We start from the raw sequence: 20,758 nt of genomic DNA, 5'->3' as shown, positions 1-20,758 counted from the left end.
CCTTTACAGTGATTAAAATGAGTTCTTCAGATCTTCTGAAGATTTTCAGAGAATCTTGTAATTATGAGGTGAGTGTACAAAGGGGTGGAAGCACCCAATGACAATTTTCAGTTTGTTTGCAGCCTTTTAAAGAAAAATGCTAAACAACAAACAACCATGTTTATTACAATCATGAAACTGGTGTTTATGTTTACACTCCTCTGTAAACATAACGATGTGGGGAAATGAGATCCACATGAGAAGGAAAAATAGTTAGTGAAGACGTTTATTTAGACATTATGAACAAATCATTTATTACACAGGAAGCTTATAATGTAATAAAGCATCTATAACAAATTGTCTAAAATATTTTGTCTGTGTTACAAAAAATGAAAAGAAAATATGCAACAGAATAAATTAAAACATCTACCATTGTAAGTACTTTCAAAGGAATATCTGAGAACATTTTGACACATATCAGATAATATGTAACATACTTACATTCATTTGTTGTGTTCACCTGTCCCAAAACCTTTCATAAAGTTCCAAAGTTCCCACTGACAACGATTTCAAGACTATTAAATCATCTTTGGCTGATAAACATTCAGATGTTTGTAGTAGAAGTTTGTGAAAATACATAATTACAACAAATTTCAGTGAAATGATGACATGCATTACAACAGTTACATAATTTGTTACATTGCGTAAAATAAAAGATCAGAGAGCAGTCATTTCCAAATCTTTCAGGTTTTGACCCACATTAAAATCCCAGAGATTCCTGACGTCAGTCTCTTCAGTCAAACACCGTTATTACGTCTTTAAAAGCAGCAATGGCAAGTTTGAAAGACAATTGAGCCTTTTCATGCTTCTTAGCACAAGTACCCTGCTCAGAGGACTTTGAGTTTGGTTCTATTTGTTTCTGAATGATAAAAAAACTATAAAACAATGCCCAAAAATGAATACACCACAGCCTTTTAATGTTGATCCAAATCTGAAAATACTCTTTTCTTTTTTCCTTCAGCCTTGCTGAATATAGTCTTGGATTGAAACTTTTCAGTCATTTATTTATTCCATTCTGTTTCTCAACATAGACGTACCTAGGGCAAAAACACCATGCTACACCGGCCTGAAATGAGATCTTTATTAACTTATGTTTGCTTCTTTGACAGAATTAGTGCATTTAAAGTGACAAGTACAGAATCAATGAAAATAAAACTGCCTTTTCCTATTTAGTATTAATGATAATTCCAATGCTTTCTAGCTTGCTATTAATGGCAGATTTTGGAGAGGCAAAGACATTTTTCTTGTTTTAGATATTTATGCATGTTAAATTATTCCCTTTAACCCAGTTCACAAAGTCCTATAAGATCACAAAATGCATGATTAACACTGCCAAATGTCTTTTTTCAAATACATATCCTATTAAAATGTAGGCTAAACAAAATACGAGCATTCTACATTCACGTGTGTGTTAATCATTGTTCTTACAGCAACATGTTTTTGAGTGTTGCATTGAAAGACCAGAACGATCAAACCAGGAAATTTTGATGTTACAAGACAGTCAGTTAATTCAGCAATGGTAGCTCAAATCTATGAGGAATTAAAGCATAATTCCGTCCCTCTCTGCTTCAGCTCTGTATCTAAAGCTCCTTCCACCAGATGTTGGCTCAGGGTAAACCTTTTTCTTGTCTCTGATAGGTTAATTATATTTGGACAACTGCACAAAAAACCTTCAAAATAAAAGCACAATATTTTCAAGTCATGACACATTAAGAAGGTATGACAAAATAATTGTTTAATTTATAAGTCTGCTTTATTTAATTACAAAATGCAAAGTGCTCATGTCACAGGTTAAACATAGTTTGCATAACTAAAAATAGTACACAATTAAACATAAAGAATACAACTTTTTATTTGCTAGAAAATGCTATATAGTTCCGATCTAGCACAACAGGTCATTTTGATTTTAGGATCTGACATGGGTTTGTTCTGGAAAAGAAAGATCAAAAAACAATTTGGAGAACATCAACATGCTCTAATAGAAAAAGTCTTTTAAAGGAGCTGAAAAATGATTTTATAAATGAAATCTAAGCAGTGGTTTCACATCATTCTGTTGAGTTCTTAGAATCAGAACAACAATTCTATAAAGTTTCACTTCATTCAAAATAAGGCTAACATGGTAAAAACAATTACTTCTGCCAAATATTTTCTTCAAATGTAAAACTCCACAAATAAAGAAAAAAAATAAAAGAAATAACTGTTCCAGATAGTAAATATATATTCGTTGGACAATCACAATTGGCACTCACAGTTTTAGATATGCTGGAAAATTGGAGAATCTGTCTTTGTACATTAATAAACAAAGATGATCTCAAAACTCAAAAAAATGTTTAAAAAAATGTTTCACTAAGCTTAAAGTCAGTATCTTGTTAATAGTGGGTAGATTTTTGTGCGACATTTCACCTAATCGATCATGAGCTCCGTGTTAATAAATGGTCAGCATATGGCTTTTACCTGTCAGGACTCAAGTGGATCGAAATGTATCTCTCAGACAGGCAGCAGTGTGTTTTTTTAATGGCACTCTTAAACGGAGTAGGAAGTGACGCCACTATCAGCTCTGAGGAAGGTTTGCAGTCGGCAAACAAAACTGTCAGTAAGGTAAAAAGAAACCTTTTTTGTATTTTAAAAAAGAACCAACAATGCAGTTAATGACACTCTATCAGACATTAAACAATTAAAATGTGGAATTCCGCAAGGAAGCTGTTTAGGACCACATCTCTATACAATATTTCCTAATGACTTACCAAATGTATTGAAAAAGCATCAATGCCAATGTATGCTGATGATACCACCATTTATTTACTTTGATATCTTTGATTAATTATGCATCACCTCAATCAAAAACTAATATATTGGAGAAATCAGTGAAATACCGAGCCATTTCAATATGGAAAAAACTGCCCTTATATTTAAGATACATAAACAGTATTATTTTAAAAACAAATAACATTGGCAATTTTTCAGAAGTTGAATGCCTATTTTGTATTAGTTGTGACAGCATATTATTCAGTTTATAAACCTGTAATGTACTAATAATGTCTTTATGATTGTAGTAATGTTTGATCCCAGTGTGCAAAGACCTGGTTTGGACATCCTACAGACGTGATGTGGACCGACGGACTCAATATAAACATGATCTGCACGTCCATGTGACGTTGACTGTTTACAGGGATGATTCTGTTTCATGTTTTTATGATTGTTTGTTCTAATGATTAATGCTTTATTATTGCAAATGTAATTTATGGATTGTATAGTGTGGATCTCAGGAAGGGTAGTTGTTATAACCAATCTTGACTAAATGAATAAGGAAATCTTCTGGGCTGCGACAGTTGGAAAACCAATTTTAAGCAGCATGTCACACCCTGTCCTGTCTTCTCTTAGGTTTTAGTCTGTGTCTCCGTTAATTGCTCCCACCTGCCTCTTGTTTCCCAATCACCATAGCTCCCGCTCCTCGTGTATTTAAACCCCTTCTGTTCTGTGTTCCATGTCGTGTCATTGTTTCCCATGTCCAGCGTGCGTCATTAATAAACTTATGGTAAAGATACCTACCTCTTTGCCTTCTTCCTCCCCGCGCTTGGATCCTCCTCTGATCACCGCCTCGCTGCCCGGCACGCTCGTGACACAGCATTAATGAGGGAGTTTTCAAAATATTTTAACCCTTGTTTAACCTTAGTGCATTTTTTTGTGCTCAAATGACAAAAACGTTAGAAAATTAAAGGGTTATATAAGGGTTAAACAGTTGGGAGGGAACTCAACTTACTTGCAAATTAAAAGAGCCTCACTCTGGTGTGTCACGTTCCGTGTCCTCGTCTCCAGTGTCCCTTCATGGTTCCCCTCCTTGTTGTGTCATTCACTTTGATTAGGTATTTTTTTTAATTTTGGTGTATTTGGTTCTGTAACTCTTTAGGTCATTAGTTTGTTTCTTCTGTGTCTTTATTTTTATAGTGTTTAGGTTAATTTATGTTCAGTAGCTTTTGTTTTACAAGTTTTTAAGTCTGGTTTCCTCCCCTGCTTGGTTTTTCTTCTCAGTTTATTAGTCCCACCTGTCCCAAATTCCCTTCATCACCCAGCCCTGTGTACGTGAGCCCTGGTCTTGTCTTCTGTGTTTGTTGGTTCATTGTTGCTTGTCAGCGTTGTTGTTACCTGTCATGCTCCTGAGCCTTTTGAGTTTGGTTCTTGTGCCTCGTCTGAATTTTGCTGTGACCCTCCTTTAATAAAGGACCTTTCATTATTAACTTCATCTCTCTCTCTGTGTTGTCCTGGGTTTCTGCAGTTTGGGTCCAAACCTCCCTCAGCATGACAGGGTGTCACTGAATGTTTTACCATCTTCAACAACTTCCAAGGCAAATGTTCTCCATAGTCAGAGCTGTTGCATGTGTGCTGAACCTGTCTGGAACCCAGACAGTGAGTCCAAAAGTGAAGAGATTTGAAACAGCCTTGGGAGCGGTTTGCAGCCAGGTTGAGACATGACTAAGATACGTTGTTACTACATGACAACAAAAATGTTTCTGACATTCACAACTGTTTTGTGTGAAATGTCTAATGAGAACTGGTGATTTAAACATAGCGCATTATTATGTAATTTTGTGTCTTCATCTAGTCATTTTAGCAACCCAGAAACATATTTAAGATTATACCTATGATATTGTTATGATAATGTTATTTTAATAATGGGACCAATGCCTCCTTGTTTGACACTCAGCATTAGGGGTTTGATTAGGGGGTTAATGCACCAATTAGTTCCAGAGCGTGGCCTTGTCTGCAGCTTGTCAGGCTGAAAAGATGACTGGCTGGAGTTGAGCTGTAGCGTGAGTGGCTGCCCAGATGTGGAAGTATGAGCATTGGGATGCAGCCAGCGCAGGGTTTGATATAGGAACACCCGTGCGTGAACTGAGGGCAAACAGGAACGCAGTGATGCTCCAGAAGAGAAGTTGACTTACTCATTTGCTGTGAGTAGGTTGGGTGAACTGGTCATCAAGCAACTCTGATCATAGATCCACTGGAACAATGACTGAATGATGAATTGGCCTGCTTCACTTCCTGAAATGGTCTTGCGTGATGACGTGGCTGAGGTTGATGGAAGATCCGGCAGGGGGTAGAAGGAAAAGGGAGTCTTAGAGTGACACCGGCCGTCTGGAGGCTGGTTGGGAGGTGGAAGTCGAGACACAGCTCACCGCTTCCCCAGAGGAAGGATCTAATACTGGGAACAAATTTCACCAGACACCAGAGTGTATGACAACTAACGGGACTTTAACTTTAATTTACTCTTTGAGAGGTGCTTAAAAAGTCACTGGTATTTTAATTCACTTGTCTACATGATTTGATTTCTCTATATCTCTTGGAATTTGAGTCAGTACTTTGAGATTCACCACATCAATGATTTTTGTAATTAAATCATTGAACTCTTCTGTCAACAAACATTAGATGAGTGGCCAACAACCTTGGGCCTCAAGGGCTACTATACAACAGGTTTTGGCCTTTTCTACCAAATGGATCCTAAACACTTGAATCTACTCATTCAACCGATTGTTCTGGTGGGCATGAATGCATTTCACGCTGTGACAAATATGAATATGTTACTTGTAAATTTCTTTAAATGTATCTGTGATAATTACTTGAACTGTTCAGAAGCTGCTTCACGACAATCATAGCTGTAAGGTCTGGCATAGTTACCATGGCTTCTCTTTTGTTAGTATCAGGAAGTTGGTGCTTCATAACTGCAGTGTATCCTCCTACAACAACAGTATTCAAATTGTTATGACTGGAGCCTTTTGCGTTGTGTTCTTTCATTTTTCTGTGCATTTTTTTGCCTCATTGATGCTGCATCTGAGGAGCATGCCAGCAGACCTGTCTGCTCACCCTTGCTCCTCCCTGCACCAGCTGTGCCGTGTTCTCATCAGCCACTAATTGTGACCTGCTGCAGCTCCTCACCAATGGGGACAATAGTGCAGAGCTGCCTTTCCTCTGGTCTGTTGTCTCCCACTTAGGACTTGAGACTTTGATATTGAGTGGAGATAAGAGTTACGGGTAATCTGTTACCTTTTTGAGATTTTGTGCTTTCTTTAGAGTCGTTAGTTCCTTTTTGTGTTACATTTTAGTGTTTCAGCTTGTTTTGGTTAAATGTTGATATCTCTAGTGAAAAGACCCTTTTGTTCAATTATGGCTTATTTCTAGAATAAGCTACAAAAATGAAAATAAAATAAAACCTCTGTTAACTTATAATTTCTGTAACGCATCCCCCATGTTACCCCAGGCCCCCAAGACACCTAAAATGTAACATATGGGGGCTCGTCCGGGATATTAAGTACCCCTTATCCTAAGTTTGGATGCGTGATTATTTGTGTTTTTCAGTGTTTTAACAATTATGGCTACTTTTGATTTAGGGCAGTTTGTGGGGGCCCCATCCTGTAGACTGATTAGTGCCTGTCGCAAGCGTGATCTGCTGCGAGTGGCAGATCACTTTGGATTTCAGGTGGACAGTTCAATGTTGAAGGTAGATCTGCAAGATTGTGACAGAATGTTGTCCAAATAACAAAACACGCTGCTATTGAGACTAAAATAATATAGTCTGCTAGATAGATTCACTCTACAATTAATCACCAGTTACCAGTTTTGCTTAAAGAACCATATAGAGTTAAATCAGAAGTCAGTTATTTCTACTGATGATCCATGGACTATACCATAGAAGGGTAACTGAAGTTGGTACTCTCCTTTTCTGAACCAGAGATGTCTAAAACTGCTCCACGCACATCAAATCATGGTTGAGTATTAAATTGGAAAGTTCAAACTCATCAATTCAACAAGAAAAATTAGAGAATTCTGGTATTTCATCGGAGTTCATGGAATGGGCACAATATTCTAGGCAATACACTGCCTTAAAATGTGTTTATCTCTTCCTATTCTATAATGTGACCAACATAAAATAAGATTTTATACGAAAGTCCAGTTGAGGTTCTCGCTCACAGCCACAATGCAAATACAAACATCAAGAATAACAACTATTTGTTGACAAATTTCAAGATGCTGAATCTAGAGCAAAGGACACATTTTACAGTTTATTTTAAACAGTAAGGCCTGTTGCATGGTTTACGCCATCAGCCATAAAGACTATATTATGTACGGTACACGTTGGTTCACCAAGCCCCTCGGTGGAAACAGCATGGATTGCACAATATGATGACCCTTCAGACTGTCACCCTTTTGTGTGCTACAGTAACTTTGTCTATCAAGAGGGCACATGGATGAAGCTGATCTAAAACTAATTTTTGAACACAACCTTTTAGATTCCAGTTAGTTTGCAGATGTAGGAACGCTGCAGAAGCCTTCATCTACTTGCCCAACATGTAAAACTGACTTTTGTTTGTACTGCTTGTGAGATCTAACAGCTATTAATAAAAAGAACCATACGTGTGGTTTAAGAATATAAGTACAGACAATCTTGCAACAGTTCTTAAAAAGTGGCCACAGGAGAATAGTCCTCAGTACTCCACTTGGTCTTTGCTTCCATGAGTTTTCTTCTTGTTATGTGGGTTTGATGAGCATCGACTTCTTCTCTACTTGTCCCATCAACATAACTGGTACAAGTGTTCAATAATAAAGTGCTGGGCATTAAACCAAGCAGAAGCCCTGTTGGCTTTTACTTGTGTAACGTCCAGAAATGGTCAGTTTTCACCTACATATTGACCTTTTCGGTGACCAGTCATCTACAGACATGAATCTGCCTCTCTGCGTCTCTTAATCTTCCAAGCTGCAGGAAAGACTCGCCCCTGCGTGTTTACACTCGATTGTCAACATCATGTACCTCCCTCAAGGTTCCTCTCTGCCAAGCTGTGGCCTTATCTATCCGCTTGCTTCAAAGGACAAAAGATGAACTTTTACAACTCATAAGTTAAATAATCAATAAATAATAATATGGTTGAATGAAAAAATGTTATGTGAATAATAATATTAATGCTGGATTAATCTGTGCTTAAATTACTGTGGTTGAAATGAATTTTAGTATTACAATGAAACATTTTGATGTTATGATCAGTAATGTTTGATTTAACAATTGAATAATTTTTTACACTCATACACAACGTTCATAAGATATAAATTAAAGTTAAAGTCATTGCACATAGATATTTTCTTACCCACAAATCAAAGCATCCTGTATCGGAGACGGAGTGATGTTCTGAGGTTTGTTTGTTAACACCTCTTAACATGGCACATCCCGATTGGCCAATTAAATCATAATATGAGAATATTAAAACAGGATCACTTGTGGAGTGATTCAGCATTCTGTTAGTTTGAGCAGAACTCCGGACTGGCCACCGGGGGAAATCTCTCTAGCCACCGCATCTCTTGACAAGCTGTCAACAAGCTAAAAGCTGTCTACAGCTGACACAGCAAAACGGTTCCTTCAGCTATTCAGAAATAGCTGCTCTAGACGCAAACTAGTTCCAACCTGTTGTGCCCGGCGACATCTCTGGACTGGAGCGTCGGTGCTGCGGTTAATCTACTGAACCTCAGTGCCCAGAGGTCATCCGACCTTCCTGACCTCCGGATCCGTGAAGAGGGTCTCCAAAGAAAGGGTGAGGTAGACACAGCATGATTGCGTCTGATGCCGTTTTGATAAGAACCAACTTCATAGCTTAATGCAAACCAAAATCTTTTCACACCCAGAACTCCGTTCTTCTAGATACAAGGCTCTGATAAACACACACCATTTAATCACCATACATTGCATCCCATCCACTTAAATTCATCCATCACAGTCGTCTTAGTTAACTTATGTTTTTAATTGTTTAGAAAATAAATTCTTACTTTTTTTATAAACCTGACTCTATCTGAATTGATACGAAGTGTGTTTGATCCCTGAAAAGGCAAAGAATCCTAGAATCTTCTGATTAAACATTCAAAGACCAATCAGAGTGTAAACACTGTAACAGAATGAAATGACTGTTTTCTCCCTCCTGACACAGGACTAGTCTGCATGAGATATGGTCTCAAGGCCTCATGCATTTGCTTCTAACCTGCTTCTTTTCAGCTCAACAGAAGAATGAAGAATGGACTCTTTTCTTTTAATTAATCAAAGAACTCAATTTTAATTAGCTAATCAAGCAAAGTGTTAGTCAATAAATAAGATGTGACCGACCTGTGAAATCAAAATGTAATTGCTTTATAATAATCCTATAGAATATAAAGGTACTATGACTTTAAATGTTCCATTAGGACTGATCTCACGTAGCGTTAAAAGACATGACACATTACATTCACTGATCCAATCAGAATCTGCCAGATCTGACGAAGAAGTGGTTTTGATGGTGTTTGTTAAGTCTGTCAACTTTTCATTCAACTATAAACCATGACATCCGAAGTATAAAACCATGCCCACGTCATCTTTAACGCCATTTCAAAGCGTTCTAGAGAAGTTGTCGGAGTGGCCAATCTGTAACTTTCCTCTTCAACCAAAAGAACCAACGACAAGCTGGAAAATTCATTGCTGTTCCAACTGCTGCAACGGTTCCTGTCAGAATAAAGCTGAACCATCAAGACTCAGGCTTGGGTCTCGCCAGACGCCAATAACATTGTCGTGACCCGGAAGTATCTCAAGACGGGTGGTTGGCTGACGTGGCTGCTTCTACCGGCTCCTGCTCCATAAGGTCAAGCTGGACCTTTACACCTCCTGATCTAGACGGGGACTTCCGCTCAGGGTATGTAGCCCGGTAAATGGTGTCGGATGTGTTTGTGAATCTCTAATCAAAGCTTAATGCGAAGACATCACCTTCAGTTCCCATCAGAACTAATCGCTTCTTCGGATTTGCTGGTTCTGAGCAACATTACACCTCACCCCATTCACCGTCTCATCCATCTTAGTTACACCATAAATTTAGTGTTTAAAGTCAGTCTAGCTTAATATGTTAGTGATAAATTTTTAAACTGTTAAACTTGACTCTCTCTCTTCTGTTGTCTCTGAGTGAATACGAAGCTGTTATCTAATACCTGCAATAAAAAGTTCAAATCATCTGGTTAAAATAACCTCACAGATCCATAAGGTTGATTTCATATTTCCTATGGAATCCTACGCCTTATGGCTTATTAAATAACATGTAATTTAAATCATTACAACACACAGGGGCAAATCTTTCCTGCAGCATGGAAGTAAGAGACGCAGAGAGGCAGATTCATGTCTGTAGATGACTGGTCACCGAAAAGGTCAACATGTAGGTGAAAACTGACCATTTCTGGATGGTACAGCTGTTTGTGATCTGTTGTACAGTCTTTCTGACAAAACCTCCAGCTATCATTTCACCAGGGGAGAGTCTAGTTCTCAAAGTTAGGAGTTAGCTGGTAATGTTTTGGTTAGCGCTGCTGAGCTGATCTCAAGTCTGGGTGAGGGAATGCATACTGATCCCATCCTGTTTAGGGATGTTGCTTTGGTCACTCCCTCGCTGCCGACGGTGGAGAGAGGGAAGCTTTCATAGCTCTCCCCAGCCCGATTGCCACATTGGCAACGCTGCAGGGTTGTTCTCAGCTCTCGCTGGAAGTTGCTGTTGAGAAAACCATAAACTACTGGATTGATGCAAGTGGAAGCCATTGCTGTGAGATGACAGGCTGAGAAGACAGCATCGTGCTGACAATCAGGTAGGGCCTGGTGGTGCCAGTCAAATAAAGTGTTGAAGACATTCAGTGGGAGCCAGCATAAGGCAAAGGCAACAACAATGGCTAACAGCATTACATTAATCCTCTGGGCTCCCCGAGTCCTCCTGCTGCGCTCCAACATATCCCTGCACAACACAGTACCATGTTTATTGTCAGACTATTGGCAATAGAAAATGAAAACGAACCTCAGATAGGAGTAGGCAACAAATAAATGACAATAGCACCTATAATGAGGCACAAGATTGAAAAGATGGAAAGATGCAGTGAATGGGAAAAACATGTAATGAGAGGTATGTGGAGTACATGAGGGAAAGCATAGCTATGTGACCTGCGTCGTCTCAGGCGGAGGAAGATTCTTAGATAGCAGAGAAAGACCAGCATGAGAGGCAGGCAGTACTGGAAGATCAGCAGTGAGGTTGTGTAGGCAAGCCGGTGTTTGTCTGAGGGCCACAGCTCCATGCAGATCAGATGGTCCCTTTGGACAAAATAGAAAAACAACAACTTTATTTTATGTATCAAAAGCAGAAAAAAACGTGTCTCCGTCTTTTGGATTTTCCCTTGGGCTCATGTCCTTTTGCTCTTTCATCTCTCTTTCAAAGGTTTTGCATTCATTTACTCATTAAATGCATTTAACCTTTATCAACCCCCTGGAGCAATTAAAGCTGGTGCCTCTCATGTCTTTTCTTGTCTACAAACATGATATAAATTATTAATTGATGAGTGTATGTTTTAAGAAGCAGGGCTACACCTCCTCTGATTAGGGCATCTAGTTAGTATCGATCCTCAGACCTCACTTTGCCTCGGTCCCTTTGACTTAGACAATGATCAGTCTGAAAGCTCAGTGTTTCCCCTAGGAATTTTTCCAGCTGTGGTGGTGGTGGTAGGGAGGGGGGAATTATGACACATCTCACCTTTGTTAATATTGTTTTATTTGATGCACTCCACTTTGAACTGCACCAATCCAGCAACTGCTACATTTCAATAACTAGTATTAAAGGTGAATACATCAATATCTGCACAAGAATAATTTTTGTTTTAAACTCTCAGTGACACACTTTGCAGGGGGGGGATTTGGCATTTGATTTTTCTTGGCGTTTGGAAAAACATCTCCTTTTGCCCCCCTTTATTTCACTTTCTGCCCCCTTTATTTTGGGTCAAGCTCTATTAAAAACGTTCTACACCCCTGCTTAGTAGACTTAATGTTAATCCAGTATAAAAATGACTGAAACACAGATTTACATATTTGGCATTACTGACCAATATCTTTGATTTAATTTATTTGTTAAGAACATCAAGATGCATTAGTGAACATTATAATAAAGTAAAATTTTCTAGTGCAGACAACCCATAGAAGTGTCACATTCGATGATGTTTGGACCCAAAAATGCAGTAACCCAGGATGACACGAGGCAGGGATGAAGATTAAGTAAAATCCTTTATTTTAAGGAGAACCAAAAACAAAATTAAATCCAAAAGGCTGGAAGCCAAAACCCAAAAATCCAGATAAAGATCTGGAGATCCAAAAACACTAGTGAACACGAGAAGGCCAAAAACACTAGTAATCCAAAGCGAGACGAAACTGACAGAATAACATAACAATGGACCGACAAGACACTGAGACAAGACAGGGCTTAAATACACAGGGAGGATGAGAGGGAGATGAGCTGCAGGTGTGTGGGGTGCGAGGAGGACCAGGTGAAGGCAATGACTAATCAGGGGAGAAACTAACTTGACCTAAGAAAAAACCTAATACAAAAGAGCAGGAAACATAACTACAATTCAAAGGGAGGTGGGAGAAAAATAATAAACACTGATGGGAAAAAACATACTAAATCATGAAAGGCTGTAACTAAAGGAAATGACCTGAGAAACCTAGAGGGCTGGAGATCTAGGGGCAAATGGGGAAAACCAGAAGACACATGAGGAAGACGCAGACATGACACATGAGGGCGCTAGGACACATAAGGAACACCTAGAGAGGATGGAGAAACACCAGCAGGCACATGAAGGAAGGGGCAGACGCAGACCATGACAAGAAGCACTGATTTGATCTCATTTCAGAGAAAAATAGAACAGATCAGATGCACCTAATAAATAAAATTACTAACAAACTCAGGAATCTGTTTCTTTGCTTCATTGTTCTGGTGCTGAAAACATCACTAATGCGGATCAAAGGAGATACACAGATGAATGTACCTTGTTATTTGGAAATTAGTGGGTGTGGTTTACATCAATACATTATTTTAAGTCTGAAATTGATATGGATTGATCAGAAGTTGCTATGTGTATTGTTTACTTGAAAACTATTTACAGAGCAGCCTCAGAATTGAGATTAAATATTTTTGATCACAATAGTAAAGGAACTATTACAGAACAAGTTTTTCAGTAAAATCAGAACATTATTATTTAAGTACATGAATTAATGCATCTGAACTCATGCAGTAGGAACTAGGAAATATGACATACTAGAACCATTTTATTTTAATTTGATTAAACTGATTTTTTCCTAACGTTGTTGGCATGTTACCCACACACAGTTAAACAAAACAATGTTGACTGAGGTGTGTGTGTGAGAGAGAGAGGGAGAGAGTAAAAAAAAATAAAAAAAAATAAAAAACGACCGGAGCGGAGGCAGTGACCGACGAATGCACGAGCCGTTTTCAGCTCTGTCTTGTCAAACGCACCACGTACGTTACGAAAAAAGTAACATTAAATATTCAACCGAAAAAGAGGCGAGCTGAAGAAAACATAGGGAGCACTGAAGAAACGTGAGCAACAGTGAAGCAAGCACAGAGAGATCCGTTACTGTGTGTGTGTGTGTGTGTGTGTGTGTGTGTGTGTGTGTGTGTGTGTGCGTGTGCGTGGATGGGCCGGACGGACTGAGCTCCCGGCTGCAGTTTTGTGTGTAGGGAGGGGCGGGCGCTCTATGTGACTGGCCAATCACAGAAACTGAAGACAGTCGATTACCTAATGAGGATTTTCCTTCAGCATGAACACAGATATTTATGAGTTTTACTCGTTTAACGCTCGTATTCATCAAAAATGCTTTATCCGTACCGGATACTCGACTGAAAATGAGTATCCGGCTCATCCTTAGCTGTAACCACCCTGCCCTGCATCCTCCTCATTGCTGCCTGCCAGCTGTGATCACAAGCAACAACAGAGTAGTTCCTGCTGCTTCTTTGGGAAACGGCGCAAAAAAAATCAATAAAACTTGGGATCTTGTTGGCGTGGCGCTGGGATTTCTGCCGTGGTGGGCAGCCACGACTACGCCTATGTAAAGGAAACACTGAAGCTGATTTATCAGAGCCAAAGCATCGTCTCCGCCTTCAGACACAAACCAAATCTCTTGCCATGGCTGTCTGTAAAATGCAATTCAGCATTTTCAGTATTCTGATAAACTTGGCCATCAGCAAGGCACAACTCATCCAACTGTATCTGAAATCCCTGTCTCTGATCTTGGTGGACCTCCAGATTTAACTAAGCCCATTTCTCTAAAAAATGTCATCAGTGATGCATGAGCACAAAGGGCAGTCAGAACTTTATTACCTGCCGTTTCATGTTGTACACCAACATCTAGTATTTACAGCTGCCTCTGAGAAACCTCAGAGTAGCAGAGAGTCCACATTCTCTCCAGGAAACTGAGGTCATCCAAGACCCAGGAGATTAGGATGATTCCACAAGATTCCCCCTAGGCCTGGTTCAAGAAGGGTGAGATATGTTGCTTCTGTTAATATCCCTGACTCATTAATTTAAAGGGGGACTAGGCAGTTTTGGCTTGCTTTTAGCACCCTGTAGTGTCCGTCTTTAGAACCAAAACCAATCTTCTCGCTGTGCGTTCATCTTTTTAACACCATAATCTAACAGTTGAAACATTTCCCAGCCTTCCTTAGTGTCTACAGGAGCAATTCATTACTAAATGAAAAATATCAGCTGAGTTCATGATCTAAAACATGCAAGAAGCCAGACTGCAGCGCCAGGTATGTACAGTAAGTTCAATTTTTTTCCAAGTCTCAACACAGTGGACCGGCAACTGTGAAGCTGCAAGTGGAATATTCTGGCCATAGGGGCTTCATTAACCCTGTAAAGGCTCATGTTAGCACATACTGGCCCAAGAAAATTATTTAATGTGTAATATCAAAAAGTCGCAAAGTATCTCTTTAAACTCCTTTCATCCTTTAGAGCCCTTAATGAACCAAATTCCAGTTTTACTGTAAATGCCTTTCTTGAAGGTCCACTATTCCTCACAGAAACTGGCTACAATGTTCTGGTTTAATAACAGAGGGCCAGGAAATCTCCAAGTGTTATTCAACCCAGCTACAACCTTCAGATCCATCCAGATAATCAGATCCTGGTCATTCCAAGGATACCAGTCTTACATCCAGAATGACCAATAACATCCTGTTCTCAGTTTTATTTAGCACACACACACACACACACACACACACACACACACACACACACACACACACACACACACACACACACACACACACACACACACACACACACACACACACACACACACACACACACACACGCACGCACACACACACACACACACACACACACACACACACACACACACACACACACACACACACACACACACACAATAACTTTAGTTCCACGCAAACACACACTTAGGGCCTTGGGAGTGAGCACATTCAACGACACTTGGCAGGGGGATTTCTCAGCCTCATCCCAGGTGCCGGTGCCCACTTCCAATTTTAAACTGCACTTAGACACCGAGCGCTGTGGGTGCAAGTGGGGTGGTGCGGTGGCATCGACTGGCATAGGCCAGACAATGCCCACACTGCCCGCTCACCACAGCCATGGAATACACCTCATTAACACACAACACTATAATGGAGCAGGCGGAGGGAGACTAGGTGTCTTAGCACACCTCTGTTGTTGCTTGGCTTCCTGGGGCTGGAGGCTAGGAGGGAGACCTGGCCGTCTGGTTGGGGTCTGGGGTGGTGGGTTGCTGTGCTCAGCGTTGGGCGGGGGCGCCTGCTCATCGGCACCCCAGCAGAAAGGGTCAAACTCTGGTTACCGGTGATGGTTGTACCCAATGTGCAGCAGTACCGGGACCAGAGTGAACAGGGTGTGTACGGTGTGCACTATGATTTATTATCGATTGTTCAGGTCAACAATGTTGATTTTATATTTCATCATCAGGTTGACGCAGTGATAGCTTGCTCCTGATGTATTGTTGTGTGTCCCTTTTTTTTTCTATCCTTTCTCTTTCTGCAGGTCTAGAAGCAGACTCTTGTTCATTATTGTTTATTTTTGTGGGACACCCCACCCCCACCCCCTTCCCCCCTCTCTCCCCTCCTTTTGTCTTTTCCTTTCTCTTTCACCTCTGACTCCGTGTCTGGTCGGAATTACAAAGCATTCAAAAACAATAACAATAAAGTTTTAAGTATCAGGCGTGACATTAAAAGCAAACGCTTTGATGCTCCACCTGAGAGTAAATCTGTAAGGCTTGTTACCAGCATTCAGACATCAATTCTGTTTGCTTCACAGCCAGACAGGACATGGTTAAAAAATACTAGTTATTTTTCACAAGAAGAAAATATTCTTTTAATTTTTATTGCAATTCAGCTGATTTGTCTGAATTCAAGTTTCTGCAATTTGCTATCATGGAAACAATAACAAAGAACGTTTGTCTTTTGATACTGAAAAGATCAAATTAAATGCAATCAGTTTTTCATTTGTTTGCTTTGCAGTAATTTAGCTACACTGATTAACCGCTAAACACAATATTTGCTCCCATATTTTAAACATCATGAAATATTTTCACGTTTTAAATCTTCAGTTGATTTACAACCTGTCTTGTCCAGATGTTCCTTTAGCAGACTTGGTAAATCAGAATCAGAAGGGTTTTATTGCCATTTGTGCAAGAATCACAACATTAGATAACTGCTGCGGTACTTGGTGCAAGAAAAAGGAAAATCAAAATAAGAGATTAAAAAAATATAGGAAGTAAGAATATAATCATGATAAAATAAGAATACAAAGTGACAATACTTAGAGAAACAGCTGCTATATACAAGAAAGTGTAGGTTCTAATCAGAACGGATCAGTTCAGGTGCAAACACAACACAGGGTCAGGTGACTGGAACAAAGCAGCTGGAGTAGACAGTCCTAGGATTGTCATTCATGAGTCCGACCGCAGAGGGGAAGACATTTTTCTTGTGGCGAGAGGTTCTGGTTTGTATGGATTGGAGCCTCCTGCCAGGTGGGAGTGAGTTAACAGACTGTGTCCAAGGTAACACGGGTCAGCTGTTACTCGACCTGCACGCCTCAACGTCCTGGAGGAGTACTGGTCCTGTATGGAGGGGAGTTTGCAGCCAATGACCTTCTCAGCAGAGCGCACAACCCGCTGCAGCTTCTTCTTGTCCCTGATGGTGGCTCCAGCATGCCACACGTTGATTGAAGAGGTGAGGATGGACTTGATGACTGTGGTGTAGAACTTCCTCATCAACAAACTGATAGGTTGAATTTCTTCAGCTGCCTCAGGAAGTACATCCTCTGCTGGGCCTTTTTTATGATGGAGGTGATGGTGGGCCCCCACTTGAGGTCCTGGGTGATGGTGGTGCCCAGGAAGTGACATGAGTCCACCATCGTGATGGGAGTGTCAGACAGGGTTATGGGGGGAGTGGGGCTGTGTGCTTCCTAAAGTCCACAACAACCTCCGCTGTCTTCTGGGTGTTTAGCACCTGATTGTTGTGGCTGCTCCAGGACACCAGCTATTCCACCTCCTATTACTGGGGTAACCAGTGTCTCTATTTGAGGTGTGAGACCTGCCTGATGGCTCATCGGGCCGACAATAGAAGTTGTTTAAGCTGTTGGCCAAGAGCACATTATCAGTGGAGACGCGGTTCTGGGTTTGTAGATCGTAATGTTTCTGAAACTTTTCCACACAGAAACCAGGTCGTTTTCAGACATTTGCTGTGAGATAAGAGGTGAAGATTTATTTTAAACTTGTATTTGAATGCAGTTTGTGCGTCATCACAATGAAAAAAGAAACACAGAAAACAGCAAGCTCATGTTTAAAGACTGATAAATGCTGCAGAACGCAGTGAGAAACAAGCTGTTACATAAGCAATAGTTGTTGTGCATTGATTGTAATTAAACTACAAGTTGTAAAACAATTAAGACTTGAAAAATCCAGTTTCATTAACAAGATTTGGAATGGGATGAAAGTGTAAAAAACAAAGTTGCTGTTCTGTTACTTTACGTCTTTATTTTAAATATGCACAAAACCTTAAGAGCTTCTGTTATTTTTTTTAATAACCAGTTGATGATTGTGTGTGTGTGTGTGTGTGTGTGTGTGTGTGTGTGTGTGTGTGTGTGTGTGTGTGTGTGTGTGTGTGTGTGTGTGTGTGTGCTTTTTTACCCATTAAAATTACGTTTGTCACAGCAGCTTAGAAAACGCTTCTGTTGATGTTCTGTAATTAAGTCTAGTAAAGCAGCTAGCTGCTGGGAATGAACATCCTGGTTAACAACAGATAATAAAAGTAATAAAATAGTCTGCCTGACTCATTTAAACTCTGCTGAGGGGGGTAACACTTCCTACAAACTGGATGCACTTTAGCACAATTAAAAAGGTTGAACTTTCCTGTTTTCCAGAAGAAAATCTTCAGAAATCCAGAAGAAACCCTTGCAGCTGTGATTTCAAAATGTGTTAATTAGACCTCAGTCTCTCTGGGTGACAACACTACCAGCATGTTGTTTAATAAAATAATAAAGAAAGATGTTTACCTCAAGCCTGAAGCAGGTTTGGTTTGTTGGTTTCAGCTTGAACTATTCCTTTTAAATGGAGTTTGATGTTTTAGATAAACATTTAATTGATGTTTGTTTTTCATTTTTATCTTTCAGTTTTAATTAAAATCTTTACAAAACATTTACATCCATAGAAGCACAATTCCCAGTGCTGCATTGATGAGTATTACTCAGCAGGACCTCTTCCTTCCACTTCAGAGTGTGCCCATTTCAAAGATAAGGCCCTTTCTCTGGAAAACTGCTGAAGGCAGCCCTTTTTAAAAACTGAAGCCCTGTGTTTACCACACTGCCCTGGGCCATCAGCACTAGCTGCACCTACTTAAACCTGAGAGACTAACTCAGAATAATGTTCATGGTGCCTGATTATTGTGTTTTGAACCAGAGAACTGGTATAATCCGAATCTGATCACTAACAGTGGCTCCATTAGACGTATCATACGGTCTGATTCAGCTGCAGTTTCTGTGACAGAGTGGTGCTGATATTGCTCTGGGGATGGTGACTTATTTATATACTTATTTTCTTCCCACATGTTTTAATTAAATGCAGACCAATATTTCAGTCAGTCAGTGATAGAGTTGCTTTGCTGTTAGCCAATCGGAGGTGAGATTTCCAAATATCAGGAAATAAGAGTCCAAATCCTGCCTCTGCTGCCACTTTCTCCTCCGGCTGATTTCTGCATCCTCAAACAGGCGCACCAGAGCTTTATTTGCCCAGGGATTCAGTCCTACTACAGACCAGTGTTGGGCATCTTACATAAAAAAGTAATTAGTTATAGGTACAAATTACTTTCTCCAAAAAGTAATTGAGTTGGTGACTCAGTTACCACATTGTACAAGTAAATTAGTTACCTAGCAAAGTAATTTAGACTTTACTTTCATGTTCAATAATGCAGTTTCACTCTACAATATAACGTCAAAGATTTTTATAACTGAATCATTTTTACTATCTAGAAAAAATATTTCATATATCTGTCTGTATCCGTAAGAACATTCCTACTAACTAACATTTCAGATATCTGAAATGTTAGTTTAGTAGGAATGTTCTTATGGATATCTGAAATGACATTTTTTACTAGGAACAATAGAATTACAGGTTTCTTTAATCATGCGTGACCAACAGATCTCTGGTGTGGCTGTCAGCATCCTGCCAGCGTGGCTGTGCTTCATTCAAGCACATTATAGTAACGGTAACGACATAGCAACAATAGGAAAAGTAATTAATTAGATAACTCCGTAATTTAAAATACAATGTCATTAGTAACACCGTTATACTTAAATGCTGTTCCTCCCAATGCTGCTAGACCATCGCAAATAGGGTTGGGTATTGAGCATCGAGCATCAATTGGAACCGGGACTGTCAGTTTTTCCTGGACTCTCCATTCCCAGTCCGCCAACTGGAAGAATAATCTGCGACTGATTTCTGTGAATAAAATGTGATCTGCAAATTCTGATAAATGCCTGTCAGAGCCAATCATACCCACAGATTAGCTTTACGTCACTCCTGTGTTAATGTCTCAGATAACTGAGGAACTCCTGTCTTTAGCTCTCATGGCTCTAGATGGTCAATCTCCTCTTTATATCTGTTACAGTTCCTGCCTGAACACCATGGACAGCGCTCTCTGCACTCCATGTTTCAGCACCATGGAGAGCACTCTGAAAAGCATCTACTTCTGCTCCTACTCTGTCTGAGTGATGGTCAGCTGATCCCAACTAGTGATCACCAGTGGAGTCTTAGGCTTAGGTTGCCAGACCTGCGTGGGACTAAGAGTTGACCCTGATTACTTTGTTTTAAACCCGCCTGGAGCTAGTCAAGTCAAGTAGTCTTTATTCTGGTTACCTTAATAACGGAATAGCTAGTTGGTTTAGAAACACTCCCTTGTAATGTGGATATCCAGGTTTGTGTAGCATTTCCAGCTACGGAACAACGCAGACAATATTTAAGTTTTTGTTAAGTGGTAAGCCCTCATGGTGGTTTTCTAGTTTTGTTAATGAGTACTTTGAACCCTCCTAAGTTAGTCTGATTTAGAGTGGTTTTCTTCCCCATTAAAGGTCAGAACTCGTAATAGTATCCTAATGATTGGTTTTTCCTATTTTTGGTATTCCCGCCAAGAGTCACAGTTGGATGCTGTAGGTTTACACTAACTACAGATAATGAGTAGTGGTTTATGCCCTCTGTTAATCTCTGTCATATATTAACTCATGTAAATAACTTGTTTACTTATGGCTATTACTCCCACATGATTTCTTTGTGCTACACCCTTCTTTGTGTACCATCACCAGCTTT

At 39.9% G+C, this 20,758-nt stretch overlaps 1 protein-coding gene across 1 annotated transcript in view; it reads right to left on the bottom strand.

Annotated features, from left to right (window-relative positions):
* Positions 1 to 247: 247 nt before the first annotated feature.
* npy8ar (neuropeptide Y receptor Y8a) overlaps positions 248 to 20,758 on the bottom strand; it is a 97,477-nt gene continuing 76,966 nt past the window's right edge. Inside the window, exons 4-5 of the mRNA XM_015976327.3 lie at positions 11,012 to 11,158; positions 248 to 10,808 (exon numbers count right to left, since the gene is read on the bottom strand). Coding sequence (XP_015831813.1) covers positions 10,358 to 10,808; positions 11,012 to 11,158 — 598 coding nt within the window. The 3' untranslated portion in view covers positions 248 to 10,357. The remainder of the gene's footprint in view (positions 10,809 to 11,011; positions 11,159 to 20,758) is intronic.

The sequence above is a fragment of the Nothobranchius furzeri genome, chromosome 6 (assembly GCF_043380555.1).
Source record: "Nothobranchius furzeri strain GRZ-AD chromosome 6, NfurGRZ-RIMD1, whole genome shotgun sequence".
NCBI classification, from domain to species: Eukaryota; Metazoa; Chordata; class Actinopteri; order Cyprinodontiformes; family Nothobranchiidae; genus Nothobranchius; species Nothobranchius furzeri.
This window is presented reverse-complemented; position numbering and strand designations above follow the sequence as displayed.